At 39.0% G+C, this 15,131-nt stretch overlaps 1 protein-coding gene and 1 long non-coding RNA gene across 3 annotated transcripts in view; one reads left to right on the top strand and one right to left on the bottom strand.

The window, feature by feature from the left end:
• The window catches only part of LOC113966803, a 21,192-nt gene extending 11,948 nt beyond the window's left edge, over positions 1–9,244 (top strand). The window contains exons 2-3 of the long non-coding RNA XR_003533963.1: positions 6,972–7,063; positions 9,142–9,244. This is a non-coding gene — a long non-coding RNA (uncharacterized LOC113966803). The remainder of the gene's footprint in view (positions 1–6,971; positions 7,064–9,141) is intronic.
• KCNG3 (potassium voltage-gated channel modifier subfamily G member 3) lies at positions 31–15,131 on the bottom strand. 2 transcript variants are annotated; one of them, XM_027681849.1, is made up of 2 exons: positions 14,356–15,131; positions 31–5,808 (listed from the first exon to the last, which is right to left on the bottom strand). In XM_027681849.1, the coding sequence occupies exons 1-2, from the start codon at positions 15,009–15,011 to the stop codon at positions 5,163–5,165; spliced, it is 1,302 nt and encodes a 433-aa protein (XP_027537650.1). In that variant the 5' UTR covers positions 15,012–15,131; the 3' UTR covers positions 31–5,162. The 2 variants fall into 2 exon arrangements, with proteins under 2 accessions (XP_027537650.1, XP_027537651.1); XM_027681850.1 differs by having other exon boundaries at positions 14,389–15,131.

Below are 15,131 nucleotides of genomic sequence, written 5' to 3'. Positions count from 1 at the left end.
TCTTTCTGAGATACAGTACCAATACAAATAGCCACAGAATTCACTTGTTAAAAAGAACATATTTTATAAACATTTGTGTTTTGACCACAAGTCCGTGAAGTACAGCAACAAAGCCAGCAAATTTTATTATGTGATTTTATCTATCTAATTCTGTATTCACATAAAACCCCCCACATTTATTCCCCCTTAAAATTACAGCATACATTTTTCTTTACAGATAAGCAAACAATATATAAAATTAATGTTCTACAAAATTATAGACATTTGCGTTTGTAAAGAATAAAGGACTCTAAAATGTGTAGTTGCAAGCATTCGTATTTCATTAATTTGACCAAAGATTTATATTATTCTTCTTCTGTGGCTCTTGAAATTTGTTGTCAATCAGATTGTCAGTCTTGATTGCTCACTGTGGAGCCTTCTTGATTCTTAACCTATCCTGTCATCTGCAAAAGATACTCCCTAATTTGTGTTGAACTTCACAGGTCATAAATCATATTAGTTTTTTACCATGAAACCAGTGTTTTGTTTTTTCTTCCCTGTGTGCTGGGGCAACTCTTCAGCTAGTATAAACTGTTACAGCTCTAGCAAAGCTGGAAGATCTTTCTTACTAGGTCTCCATATTTTAAACAGGGATGTGTTTTACGTAGCAAGTTTAACTAGCATCACATATCCTGACCTGCATGTTTGCTCTTACAAACAAGTAACAGAAAATGAGAGCCAGCTTCCTTTTTAAAACCATAGCGTTATTTTTAATAAAATGATATCTGTTTTGCTATGCACAGCTTATTTAATTTTCCAGCAAATGTTTCCTTAGAAGCTCATTTGAAATAATAATTTAAAAAATTTTAAGGTACTTCAAATGATCCGGCTTTAATCATCAATGTAATCCTGAACCTCTTAGGTAAGATAACATTCAGAGCACAGCAGACCTTGTTCGTTATGCTGGTTCCCAGGAAACTGGCTGGTTTGACTGCTGAATTTAGCTGGCTGGTGAGTGCATATGACCACTTCTTGGCATACATTCAGATCTGGTAGAATTTTTGTAGTTGTTACCCAAAGGGGAATAAACAAGTGTTTTAAACCCACAAGGACTTTAGTTTTATTTTGGAATCAGAATAACAATTCCTTCATGGGCAGAAATTACATACATGATATGAAAACTGAATGCCTTTTTCTTTAAATACATGGGCATCAAGATACAAATCTTACATTAACAGGATTTTTATCTTTCTCAAACTTTCTGCTATGCACAGCAATATAAGCCATTGTACAGTAAGAATGAATATCACATTTTTAAATTGCTGATCCTTGTGTTGATAAGGCTATTTCGAATCATCAGTCAACCAAACTAATTTTTTTTTGTGGTACTCATCAAGACAATACAGTTTCCAAGTCTCACATCAAGGGAAATTATAATCGTCCATTCTTTGTGATATCTGGCATGATGTTTCATGTAGAACTATAGAAGGAAAATATCCTAGACAGCTTTCCATTCCACTGATTTCATTAATGATCAAATGCTTTTAAGGGACACGCAGTACCTTGAATGATTACAGCCAATATATAGTTCCAAATAAATCAGTCCTAAGGTTTGAACCTAGTATATAACATATGATTAACCTTTACTGTCATCAAACCATACAATGGCAGTTCAAAACTCATTGATATTGTTTTTCATTTTAGATGAACCAAAATGCTAGATCACAATTGTATAAGCTGTCCTTGTTTATCCCCAGTTTTATACTATTTGTATTTCCTCTAATTTGTTCCAACTGGGAATGTTTCTGATAGAGAGAGGTACTGCCCATGAAGTCTTTTATTGTATAGGTCAAACTGGCAATGATTAAAGATGAACCAGCTTGTCTTCTCTTGGGTTTGAAATGACGGACTTCAAAATAGTGTTGCACCCCATATCTATGTAAAATACAGTCTCAAGTAAAATTTTAGTAGAACAGTTTCAGCTGTTTACGCTTATTTTTGACTACACATATAATTAATTTTTTGTAAAGTTTCACTAAAAAACCTGGTCCGTTGAAAATAAGATGACATATTACTACAGGTCAGGAACTTTATTTAGCCTACAATTCTGTTTTAAGGCTACCATTGAGATTACTTTATTTCAACTTGGTTTGTAAGGAAACTAAAATCTGATAACCTGATAAGTCACTGATAACCACACAACAATAAAAACAGAGAGGAAAAAAACCAACCCAACAAAAAGCTCCACACCAGTATCTCTTCCTAGTGGGCTTATATAGAGCAGTTTCAAAATATTTTATTATAACTCAAATTAAAAAACACATTAGGTCATTCTGTTCACATTTTACCATATAAAAATTGAACATAAACTGTTAAAAAACCACAGTACAACTTAAGATAATCTCCACAGACCTGTTCCTTTACATGACTATCTTCATTGGATTACCTTTTCACACTGGGAAAGAATTCTTTAGCTGAAAAGCACTTTATAAAGGATTGAACATTTTGTTTGTATACCGTGTATAGTCCAGATAATTGAAAACTTCCTGTCCTTAATAGCTTATACAAAATGATTCATGGTGTAGATTGGTATTCACAAGTTATTATGTGCATTAATTTATATTTTTTCCTTTGTACAGGCATCTAAAGATTAGATTTATAGTAGTGCTGAAATGCATTTTTTTTTGCTTGAAATCAAGATTGCAATATACTTCATTTCACATTCTGTATGGATTTCAAACTATTGCCATCATGATGATGGTTTGGGCGTTTTGTGGAGGAGGGTTTTTTGGGCGACCTTAACACACTCATTTCACGACAGAGTATTGGTTTGGCTAAGTACAATACATAGACAGAAGACAAAGCAGGTTTTAAGGAGTTTTATGAAAAACAGTATTTTTCCCAAGCATTAAAAACTGCACATGAAAATCTGTAGGGCTAAGTTCTTACATGGGATTTTTAACCTATTTTAATGGAAAAAAAATGGAGCAGAATAGAAAAAAAATTTGCAATTTTCTCCTTGAAAATGGTTTTGACACTGTCAAAATAACTTTTCATTAGAAGATGAAAATGTCATTTTCTTCAACAGCTGTGTTTGGATTAAAGTCTGAAATTTCAATTTTGTCAAGGAGGAAATTTTTTGAGCAGAAAAAAAAATTTCAACTGACTCTAATATATAATATATGCAGGATATATATAGGTACACATGCAGGAATACAGAGCCAGCATCTCTGCTGGTGTAGAACATCTAAGTGTCTCTGAAGTCACAACTTGCCTAACTAACATCAGCTGTGAATCTCACCTAAGAAAGAAATTTTTGCTGATCTCATATTCACCTCTCTGTGGAATGCTGTTTTCTGAGCAACATGATTCTGACATAAAAGGCATAAATTGAGTAGTATAGGGAACTACAGAGCTAATCTTCTGAACACCAGAACACATGAGTGTCAAGGAACAGAAGTATGGCTGTAATGGTTCTTAATAATGCAGTCTTGAAGGGAAAGTCAAACTTTTCTGTAGGAAGTTCTCTTCAGGTCTTCAGAAAAATTGTGTTTGCAATGTAATTCTTTAAGACTACTTAAGACTAAGACCACTTAAAATGATAATGAATTTTTCAGGTCTCAGGGTAGAGCCTTCATTGTACTGGTTATTGACCAATGTGGCAGGTCTGTTTGCGTGAGCAATTCCAGAGATGTGTTTTCTAGGTGGTACTCATTTTACTTCTAAAGCTTCTAACAATTACGTATATAAAAGATGCCTCTACAGCACATAATGGTAAATGCAGTATTTTCAGGCAAGCGCACCGAATTCACCTATGCTGATGACTCTGAACTTCCATGTTAGTATGAAAGCTCCCTGTTGATGTTTATTGGTACCCAAATTTGTAAAGCTGTACCTTAATGTGTGTTAGTATCTAACTGCACATTTCTACGTAGTAGCATTTCAGAATTATACGGAATGATGCTATGATACTACACAAGAAATGTAGTAAATAATATGTTAGAACCGTACTTGATTCATTTTCATTTTCTAGTTACACTGGAGAATACACCATTTTGCCAAGTGCAACTCACATGTCTGTATTTTACTTTCTTTGGTATGCTCTGGGCTTTTTACAGCTGTTTTTAAAACTTCCATTAAAGTGTATCCTTTGGTAAGGATTACAGAATTTAAAGATGATGAGCGTCATCTGACAGGGAGCAGCTACTCTTGTTTTCCCGTGCTTGCTCAAGTGATGGAATCTTATAATTTGTCTTGGAGAACTCTCATTATGATATCTATGTTTAATTGAATGGGGTGAGGGGAAAGAGGAGGAAAATCTATGCTTATGAGTATGTAATTTCATGTGGATGGAGTTGAACTCAATGCATGTAAAATTTGGAGAGCTCCCCCACTAAGCTACCAGCAAATATATGTATCAATCCCTGATTTCTTATGCTGATCTTTGTAAAGTACAGCACTTGCTTCTACTTACAATTTGGTTCCAGAAAAGAAATTAATTGTGACTAAGGAAGTCCCTACTACAACATTTGGAGGTGCATTTCTTGCATTTCTTTGTGAATTATCAAATTCAGAGCAATGGGTTTACAGAAGATTTGTGTGCTCCATCAAAGATCAGAATCAGGCCTCAAGGTTTTTTGTCCTACAGACCTACAGATTCTTCATCTTTCCTGAGTTACAGAACCAGCTGTACTTTGTTGCAAAGCTCAAAAGTAGCAGTGATTCTCCAATATGTAGCTTGGTTATCTGAGTAAAAGTGGAGATGCTTCAGGCAAGAAGTTATCAATGCATCTATGGAGCATTTAAATATTGAAATCCTTGAACAACTTCTGCTACGCATCACTTAGAATTGTTTAGGATATAATTACAGGAATGACAGATCTCAGCGTTAAGCCCATTTTTTGTTCTGCTTTTGTGTGGGAAGGCAAACTGGTCTGGTTGAGGACTTCTGAATCCTCTTTGTTAATTTTGTTCTCTCAAATTTGAAACATCACTCCCTCTCCTTGCAAGGTGCCCAAGGCAAATGGCCATCCTTCCTGTCTGAATGGTGACGGGCTTTCTCCAGGCTGGCGAGAATGTTGTTCCACAGGACCATCCAGTCAAGGAGGACACGCGAAGGGACTTTCCACCATTCTCTTCTAAGACAAAGCTTAGCAAGTAACTACAACAGAATGCAAGTTTGGTCAATTTAAGAATTCAGCAGAGAGGCTTCTACTGTACCTAGCAGATCGGAACTTGAGCTCATGGTAACACTGCACAAAGCTGTGATAAATGAAAGTGATCGGCAAGGCTAATAAAACGATGCCACTAACCACACAAATCCCTCCAAGTATTCTTCCTGGTACAGTGATGGGACACATGTCACCATAACCAACTGTGGTCATTGAGATGATCACCCACCAACAAGCAGCAGGAATGCTGGCATAATCCTTATTCTTTGTTCCCAAGTCCAGCCCATTTTCAAGAAGCTGGGAAAGTGCACTGAAAATTGCCATAGCAACACAGATAAAGACAAGTAGCATCACCATCTCTCTGTAACAACGCTTCAGAGTCAGACCAAGTGTTTGAAGGCCAATGAAATGACGGGCCAGTTTAATCACCCAAAAAATCCTCATCATTCTTAAGACCCTCAGAGTGACTCCAGCCCTCTGAAGCTGTGAATTTTCCCCTGTGAAAACTGTCATTAGAACAGAGATGTAGTAAGGAGTAATTGCCAGCAAATCAATGATGTTGAGAGGTCTTCTGACAAACTCACACTTGTTTTTGGAGACGATGAACCTCACAATGCATTCTGCAGTGAACCAGCCTATGCAGATAGCTTCAATTATCCTGTCAAAAGAAACAAAGTACAGTATTTATGCTCTGTGCAAAAGCTTCAGTGGATGTTTGGTTTGTTCACGGATATTACCAAATTGACACTTAGACTTTCACAGACAACAAACAGAAAGCCACACTATTCTCATCCTGTGCATGTGGCACTGGATTTCCACAATTAACCTGAGGATCTAGTGAGAGTTTAAACTGATAATTGCTGAGAACTCACTCACTGATTGTTTTCTTTGAATTACAGACTTCTACTAGTCACAGTACGGGGCAAACATGCCAGAAACTAGAACTCTACAAAAAATGGTAGGCCACCAGTGCCAATGTGTAACATTATCTAAAACACCTGGGGTTTGGGTTTCTTTTGTTCATTGAGTTTTGGGGGATTTTGCTCAGTTTTGTTTGTTTGTTTAAATCTGTGAGGTCTGATCCATGTGGGAATGCCAAGGGCTGTAGGTCAGTGAACTGAGAGGTTATGAACAGGTTATAGAACCAGTCTGCTAAACTAAAATGGAAGTGCAACTGGAGTAGGCAGAAATCAGTTTTTGCGTTGGATAATTCATGCAAATTAGTTCTTCAGGAATCAACCTAAACCAGTCTATCTGATCTGCATCCGAAATGGGGCTTATAGAATTATATTCAGAACTTTATAGGTATTGCCACTAAATACAGATGGTATTTCATTTTTCATCATTGGGTACCCAAAGTACTAAGCTTGTGTCCTCCCATTTACCACAATGCTCTGCATTATTGATTTTTTCTTTTGCTTTAAATGTAATTCCACCTAAACTACATTGCAAAAAAAAACCAAAGTAACCAGATGTTAAGGTAATAGGCAAGATCATCTTCTTGCCAAATACAGAAGAAACCCTGGAAGGGGATTTCAGTATGTTCTTAAATATTTTCAAGTCCCAGTGCATTGAATGTGACTTGAGAATATCTCAACTTGAAACCAGTGTAAGGTAGAAACAGAAGATAAAAATGTTGCTCAAAGATTATTTAGTAACTGTTGTGCATGTAGTTGCAGATCTTAAGATTTCAGGCTGTGTTCACTTTTTTACTACTTGAGGGAATGGGAGCTAATATTTCCCTAATTCCTCTGTTAATCTTTTTCCTCAACACTTTAAGCAAAGAAAAAGCCCATCACTGATGTCTTCTCATACCAACAGGTCTGAAACTAAACTGGTATGAGACTGGAGATTTGAAAATACTACTAGAAAATACAGTCGGAGTTTTTTGCTACTGCAAGGACCCTAACAAGGTAGTGTCTGTTGAAATATAATGATTTGCAAGTGATGCTGTCATTTCAAAGCTAAACTTTTGCTTTCCTAATACATCTGCATATTTTTTACCAGTTCTGAAATCTATTGTTATTATTAAGAGAATGGCCTGTTAGAAAGGCAATATTCACCCCTAACTGATGTAATTACAGACTCTATAAGCTTTTTCCTAAGTTTCATACAGTAAATTTTTATTAATTTAATTTTGTTCATTCATTCTCCTTAGTTTTAAGCTAAAATTGGAAGAAACAGTAGCAGTCAGTTGATGCAAAATCATAAGGTAAACTGTAATTCTAGCCGCAACAAATTTAAATTAATATAAATTAATTACTTATAGAAATATTTATTCACATAAATTCAGACCTTGTTTTTATTTTTTCATGAATAACAAAGTTCTGTAAGCAAGTGGTCATTCTTCATAAAGGGCTTATAAAACATTAGTTCATGTTAGCACCTTTTGCTGGAAAGATCTCTGAATTTCAAAACCAGTTTACTCTCAAGAATTAGGTGTTCTCTTAAAAATTAAGCTTTTGAAAGCTTCCTTTATGTTGAAAACAAATAAAGGAAAAAAGGTTAATGGATAAGTTCACTTAAATCTTTTTTACATATGATAAGGAAATATGTAAGACTTTCCCCAGTAAAATCAAACAGCAAGATCATGGTAATGGACACAGTGATGAAGTCTGAATGTACTTATATGTTGGCTGGTTGAGATCTCGTGTAACGATTATAAGAAAAATTGTATCTTGGATAGAAAATTGCAGCCAGGAATATTCAACAATTCCAACAGACTATTTCATTACATTTTATGAGATTTCTCTGGTAGTGCTGCCTGTATCCTATGACATGAAGCATTTAAATGAAAAAGAAATTTGTAATTACACAATTTAAAGCTTTTTCACTTGGTATTTCCTCCTGATGCCCTGATAATGTTGGAAGTGTGACTCCTCCATTTTTGTCACATGTTAGACACATCTCTGGGTTGAGCTTTAAGGAACTTAGGTTCTGATTGTTGTGATATAATAGTTTTCTTTATAAATCGGCCGTGATTCAGTGGTTCAGTGTAACTTTGGGGAATAGTTGTACAAGTAAAAATCCATTCAATATTATCAATCCACTATTTTACTCTGGCAGTTTCTAGCACAAGAAATACTGTAAATCAGTAATATTCCATAGGAAGGACTGAAGAAGGATTTATTGTAGAACAGATTTGAAGAAAAGTAAGGAATGCCATTGATGCAAAAATGACAAAGCAAGATCAAGACAGTGGGAGATACGTTAATGCCACTGTTACAGCTTGCACTACCATTTCTGCATTTTGCATCCATCCCTCCTTCTCCAGGCTAGGAAGAAGATAATGAAGAAGGGTGTCCCTTTTTTTTTTTCTTTCGTCTAGTTACTTTTTAGCCATCAGTGAAACAGTTTTCAATTTTCCTCCCTTGTCACTCCTTTTTGCCTGTGTAGATGGATTTTGGTAGTACTGGTGAATCACATAAAAGTGCGTGCTTTGGTGAGAAAAACTAGAAACATCTAGCATGTTGGGAAATCTGGATGCTACATACTATGTTTCCACTTTCAGATCAAGTCCCCCTCTCCTTGCAGTGATTTTTATAGCTAACCTTATTAGTGGGTAAATAACATCTAATAAGGAAAGCAAATTTAACAGTTACCCCTCAAGAGAACTTAACTGAGTGTAAAGTTAAAGCCAAAAAAAAGGCATGTACTCAGAAGACTAAAGCACCTGTATTCTTTGTAATCAATTTTAAAATATTTTCTGCATATTCACAGGGCAGACTGCTTTTATTGCCTATGCTTAGAATAATGCTGTATTAAAATCTATAACTATTTAATTAAATAGTGGCTTTATTTTGTAAAATGTAGTACCTATAAACTTCCATCACAGTTTTGGTTTTTTCCCCATCAGTTCAGTTTTAATATAGCTGGCATTCAAAATGGAGAGGGGGAATTAAAAACAAACTCATTAAGTGTTTCCTTGAAGATTCCCCCCCAAAAATTTATAAATAATCAGAGAAAATACTAAGACATATTTTTTATTCAGTTACAGGCTATTTCTGCTCAAACTTACTGTTCATTGTCCAAGACCTAAGCACATCAAAGAAGGTATTTCTCCTGAAATTTTAAGCCACTTGGTACCTAATAGTCTTTCAAGATTACTCTGTTGCATATGATAACTTTCTCTCAGAATAAGCTATTTTATGTACAGAGAGTTTAGCCACTTCAGAAATAATTTTTTCAATCACTAACAAGACTAGTTTGCTAGTACTAAAAAAATAAAATCATATTGTGACTATCTTAGAATGTTTTGACTTAGCAATATTCTTTGCCCAAGCATGCCAATTGGTGTACTTTGAATATCCCCTGGTGAGTTGGATGAAATAGAGCCAAAATATTCCTTAGTGGCTCTATTATCTATTAAGCTTGTAAATAAAACATACACACCAACAGGACACATGAGGAAAACAGATGATACGATTAAAGACAGTATATGACAGGATTAAAGATTAAAGTCTGTCAGCACTGATTTTTTAAATTGTTGCTGAAGCCTATTTCCATGTAGAGCACATTAAACCTGAAAAACATCCAAGCAGTAGCCAGAATGATCAAATTCCTGCTCAGGAAGACTCCTAGGTAACTTCAGCAAATGTTTGGGTTTTTTTAATCCTTTTAAAGTCAACAGGGTTTCCTTCTCACTACAAGCTATGGAGTAAAGGCCACAGAACAGCAGTTTCCCTGCATTAAAAACCTTGCTGGGTTTTTCCCGTTCTATCTCTGCTTTGGTAGCAATAATATGTCTTGATGCATTAAACTCTGCTGCCTTATGTGGGAGGCTGTAATGACCCAGCACTCCCCAGGGAGGGGGCAAATGCCTTTCACAGCTTGAAGGGGATACCGGGATACAAAGATCTCAAGCCCTGGGATCCTCAGCATCTTTTCCATATATGTTGAACATAACTGGCACCTAGACCTGGTGAGTTTAAGATTCTCGTGTTGCCAGACAGTGATATACATCTGTTCATTGTGTTACCTCTTTTAAAAAAAGCTTGTAAATTCAATAGAAGAATCCATGTCTGTGTTTTTAACTTAGGTTTGTAGTTCCATTCTTTACTTTCAGCCTACTGTTTTAACTTAGCAAAAATGTGGTGTTTGGGTTAGATCTTACGCAGGAAAGGAGATCTTACTGTTTTTTTGAACAGATGTTGAACATGAACATTTCAGTGTTCTGAAATTCCACCACCATAAAGGAATAATGATTTTTGTGTATTCAAATGTGACTCTTTAGGTGGATATTTTGCAGAGATGAAAAAAAGTCCACTGGCACCTGATGGGAGACACTGTTCGGGAAAGTTACTGTGTTTATCTGCTTTTGCTTAACAACACAGCAATCATATAGGCTTGGTGGCTCACTGATTATTTCAGTACAAACTTAATCATGATTATTAAGTGGAAAGGGGGCTAACAAGCTACTCGTAGTTAGAAAAAATAGTTTTAAGGCAAGTAGATAGAACTGTGCTGGCAGTAAGTCAAGCAGCTTCAAATGATTTCCTATTACAGGCTTGAGAAGCTCTTCCTAAAAGATTACGCTCACAATCAGTGTGTGGACGGGTCCCTGAGCAGAGACTTACAGTATGCATCTGTTGGCACAGTTCAGAGGAGAGCAAAGATGACTTGAAATTGCCAGAAGCAACAGAAGGGGAGACAGGCATTCCTGCTGTCTGCTCCTAAACTCTACAAATCTTATGCAAATCTTTAGCTTTGACAAGTGAAACTTGCTATGGCAGGGAAGGGAGCAAAAATCTTAAAATGAAGTAAATTTAATAACTCAGATTGCATCCTGAGAACAGGCCTGGGGAAGGCAATCCCTCTGCAATCAGGGAATTATATTGTCACTGTCTGTAATATCTGTGAAATTCCAAGGTCAGATTCCCCATTCCTCTCTCCTTAAAGCTTACTCCTGGAGTTCTCTGTTGCCCTCTAAAGGGTGTTACTCTGAAGGAAGAGAAATAGCCATAGTTTACCCTTTGAGAGCATGGTCACCATGAAAAGGCATAATAACATAATGGTTTCTGAGAAGAGTTTGGTGGACTCGATTCCTCTTCTGCTGGAGAGGTGTTCATACGAGAAAACCAAACACAGCTGGTATCAGCTGGCAGCCACAGTAGCCCTTGCTGCAAACCTCATTAAAGAGGCTGATTTTGTAAATGACAGAGTTAGTGACCCTCTCATTTGTGGAGATGATGTCCAGGTAAGTTGGAGACACATCGCTAGTCAGGTGCTTTCACTACAGCTGCCCAAAGTGGTTCTGGGATTGGTTACCACAGGAATCAGCCACAGAAATTATCCACGTGGCACCTTTCTGAACTGTAACACATTGAGGAAAGAACAGGAGGTTTATTAACAAGAATGTGAGAGACTAAAACTATCAGAGTTACTGAATTTCGTGAGGTGGTTCTCACCTCACCAGCTTATGCTGAGTTGAATAATTGATTACATCCAAATCTACAGCCTAAGGATTTCTAGATTAGCCCGCTCAATTTTCACTCCTAAAGCTTTTCAAAATATGTTTTTTGAATAATGTAGCGTCTTCATACTAGTAATTACAGTGCCATGCAAGTCAAAGCTCACTTGAGTACAGCACTAATGTTACAATTTCTCTTGAGAAAAAAATGTAAGTTATTGTATTACTATGTTATTTTGATGAGGAACATTGGTTAATAAACAAAGGACAGAATTTGGTGTCAAACTTTTAAATGTAGCAGAAACTAGTGGACAGTTTTTTAAAAGCCTTCTCACCTAAGATGGTCAACATTGCCAGTGTATGTGATCACAGACACTCCTACGTGATTTCTGTGGTCAGGCTTTCAAATAAGCCACTTAGCCACTTACTTAGGAAACTTAACTAATTTTAAATGAAATAACTACAAACAAAAGAAAATATATAAAAAAGGGAAATAAAGATGACAACTGGGCATGCTAGGTCCAATCCTATGGCACGTGTAATTAGTTGTAACTAAACCAGATTACTCACTTAAAGGCAACTATAGCTAACACACCTCTTTGTCCAGCTATAACAGGCTTTTTAGTCATGATGCAGCATATGTAATAAAGAGAGGAGTGGTTCCACCTTGGTAGCCAGCTGTGGACAGAGAGGCACACATTTGTGTCTGTTTTCCATATGTTCCCCATGCGATCAGTTCCTGTGCAGTGAGCGCACATGGGTTAAGCCACTTGTGAAATGAAACACTTTGTATCAGTGTTTATACATGACAGACTTTTGCAAGAGGATGGTTAGAAACTCTTCAGCTACAACTTTTACAGTTATCTCTATTTTTTTTCTTGCAAATCATGGAATTTTACAGTTGGTACCGAAGAAACTCACCCCACCATTGATAGTGGTCCTTCTGGTTTTAATAGCAAACTTCACTGCCCTGGGAAGTGCTTAGCTATACTGAACCTTTCAAGTACTTAGGACTTTATCCTTCTAACACTTAGTATACAATATGCAATTTTTCAGAAGAGTAATACACATGTTCTTGAAAGGCACCATGAAAGAAAAATTACACATCCTATGCCATGTTCTTCTGCAAGCTGAACTCTTTCAGTAAAAGAAAACTTCTTGTCAATTCCCACACTATGAAGATGTGAACAAAGACATGACAGATGTGGTTAATGCTATGCTAATGCTGCATCTATTTTCACATGTCTGTTGGGAGCATCTTGGCAATTTGCTGCTGTACAAAAAGATCACCAGGAGCATCCACTCTTTGAAATAACCTTGCAAAGCTTAAGTAATGTTTTTTGACTGGAAGAAACTATAAGAGCAACTTTTGACGTATCTGAATCTAAGCAGGCATCAACGGCTTCTCAGTCTGCATCTGCTTGCTTTTTGTTCATACAATTAATTCTTTGGCTCAACTACAATAAGAAATACAGGTGCAATTTTCCATTAAGCTAATGGAAACTATGAAAATACTTTCCAAGGAATTAATCTGGCTACTAAGATATAATATATCACATTCCAATTAACTCTATGGTAAAAGATGATGATTTCATAATGACAAGGCTGCAATTTCACTGTAGCGCCCTTTTAGCAGACCAGAAGCTGAAAACTTTTTGTTGAGTATCCTGTCTGTTTTAAAAGGGAGAAGCTAGGAAATACCAGAAATGTTTACTTTTTTCTTTATATGTCACTCTTATTTATGAGAGAAATTCTACCAGAAATGGTCTCAATTTTGCTCTCTAGGGAACAGGAGAGAGGGAAAGAGAGGGAGCAGGAGAGGGAGGGCGAGTGCAACAATACTTAAGTCAGCAGAGTTGCATCAATGTAACCCTAATCTGAGGTCACAAGAAGATGAAAAAGGTTTGTTATTACTAGTAAGGCTCCGGATAGAGCCTTATACCCCATGCCCTGGTTTTTGCATCTGTTTTGCAATGTTTAGTGTGCTTACATATGTCTTATCTAAAAGAAATGTAAAAACACTGTTACATTCATACACTGGGGTGCTTATATGATGCATTTGCAAGAGCTCAGTGTGTAGTTTGATCATCTCTTGTGTTCCCCACATATAGAATCTGAGATGGAAAGGCGGGGGGGTAAGGCTATTCCCCCACATATGATTTTACCAGAGCAGAATCGTAACAAGCACCAGATCTGCTCCATCAGAAGGACCTGTACGAATACATCCAGAGTACTTACAGGATTGTGCTTTTCCCAGAGGAAAAGACAAGGGAATTGCATTCTTTTCGAGTTTTAGTCCTCCCCTTTTTTTTTCTCCCCCTCCCAATCGTAAGGCCTAAAATGATTTTCCGAGTGCCTGAAGTTCTCTGTGTGGGTAAAGAGTCCCGTGGCCTCTTAAAACCCGAAGATCCTGCACGGAGGGAGGCACCCTTACTGAGAATAGGAGCCGTATCCCGATGGCCCCGCTCCGCTGCCAGCCCACTCAGACCCGAGCGTGCCGCCGGCCCCGGCCCGCCTGTAGTGTGGCCGCTCCGGGCTTCCCCCTGGCTGTGCCCTGCGCTCGGGGCCACCGGAGCCCGGCGGAGCCCGGCGGGAGCCGGAGCTGCGGAGCCAGCACCTCTCCGCCGACACCCCCACATCCCCCCAGCAGCTTCCGAGCTCAGGGTCGGGGTTTTTAGGCGCGCAGACGATCTGCGCCGGCGGCAACTACAGCCACAGACGGTCAAGACGAGGGGCAGAACACACCGGACGGGACACACGGGGACCGGACAGCGGGAAAATAAAGGATCCTCCTACCCTGAGGGCTCCCTCACTGACTCTGCTGTGTACCTGCTCTGCTCCTCCATGCTGCGGTTCCCTGGCGCCCGCCACTCGGGCAGGGTGCTGGCGCACAGCACCACCATGGACACGATTACGAAGAGGATGGAGACGGTGGCCAGGACCTGGGCGGCCACGGAGGATGTGGGCTCCTCGAAAGTCCTCCTCATCCTCTCCAGCCACTTCCCGCCCTCGGTTCCCGGCGGCCGCCTCCCCTTGCCCTCGGGGCCGCCACCCGGCTCCCCTGGCGGCTCCTCCGCCGCGTAGTAGGTGTACGTCTCGGACATGCGGTCGTCGAGGCGGCGCTGGCAGCAGTAGTCGAGGTGGGAGCCTTCCAGCCCCCAGTAGATCATCTCGTTGTAGAAGGAGAGCTCGCACATGTGCGGCACGAAGCGCAGGTGGCCGTGCCGCACGTACAGCATGATGAAGCCGAAAGCCTCCGAGTGCCGGTCGAAGAAGTACTCGTTCCGCTCCCGGTCGTAGTCGTCGCACACCTCCAGCACGTCCTTCTCCGAGAGGCAGCCGTGCAGGCGGCTCACTCGGCGGAGCGGAAAATCCTTTAACACCTCCCGGGAGAAGGAGTACCGGGTGCCCCCGACGTTCAACACCACCGGGGGGCCACGGCCAAAGTTCATGGCTTGGGCGGGACGGAGGAGGGGAAGCGCGGGCAGGGCAGGGCAGGGCAGGGCGGCGAGGCAGGGGGGCAGCGCGGGAGACGGTGGCTGCCCCGGCTCCGGCTCTGCGCGTACCGCTGG

This window comes from Neopelma chrysocephalum, unplaced genomic scaffold, assembly GCF_003984885.1.
Source record: "Neopelma chrysocephalum unplaced genomic scaffold, ASM398488v2 Primary Assembly neopelma1_61b, whole genome shotgun sequence".
NCBI lineage: Eukaryota > Metazoa > Chordata > Aves > Passeriformes > Pipridae > Neopelma > Neopelma chrysocephalum.
The sequence above is the reverse complement of the archived record's forward strand: the minus strand, read 5'-3'. Positions and strand labels throughout refer to the sequence as shown.

What these genes read in the sequence shown, in the direction of transcription:
- KCNG3 (XM_027681849.1), bottom strand. Translation starts at nt 15,011, where the DNA reads ATGAACTTTGGCCGTGGCCCCCCGGTGGTGTTGAACGTCGGGGGCACC. An exon ending in TCAGTGAGGGAGCCCTCAGG is followed by an intron (nt 5,809 to 14,355) that starts GTAGGAGGATCC and finishes TTCTTTTGACAG; the next exon opens with GATAATTGAAGCTATCTGCA.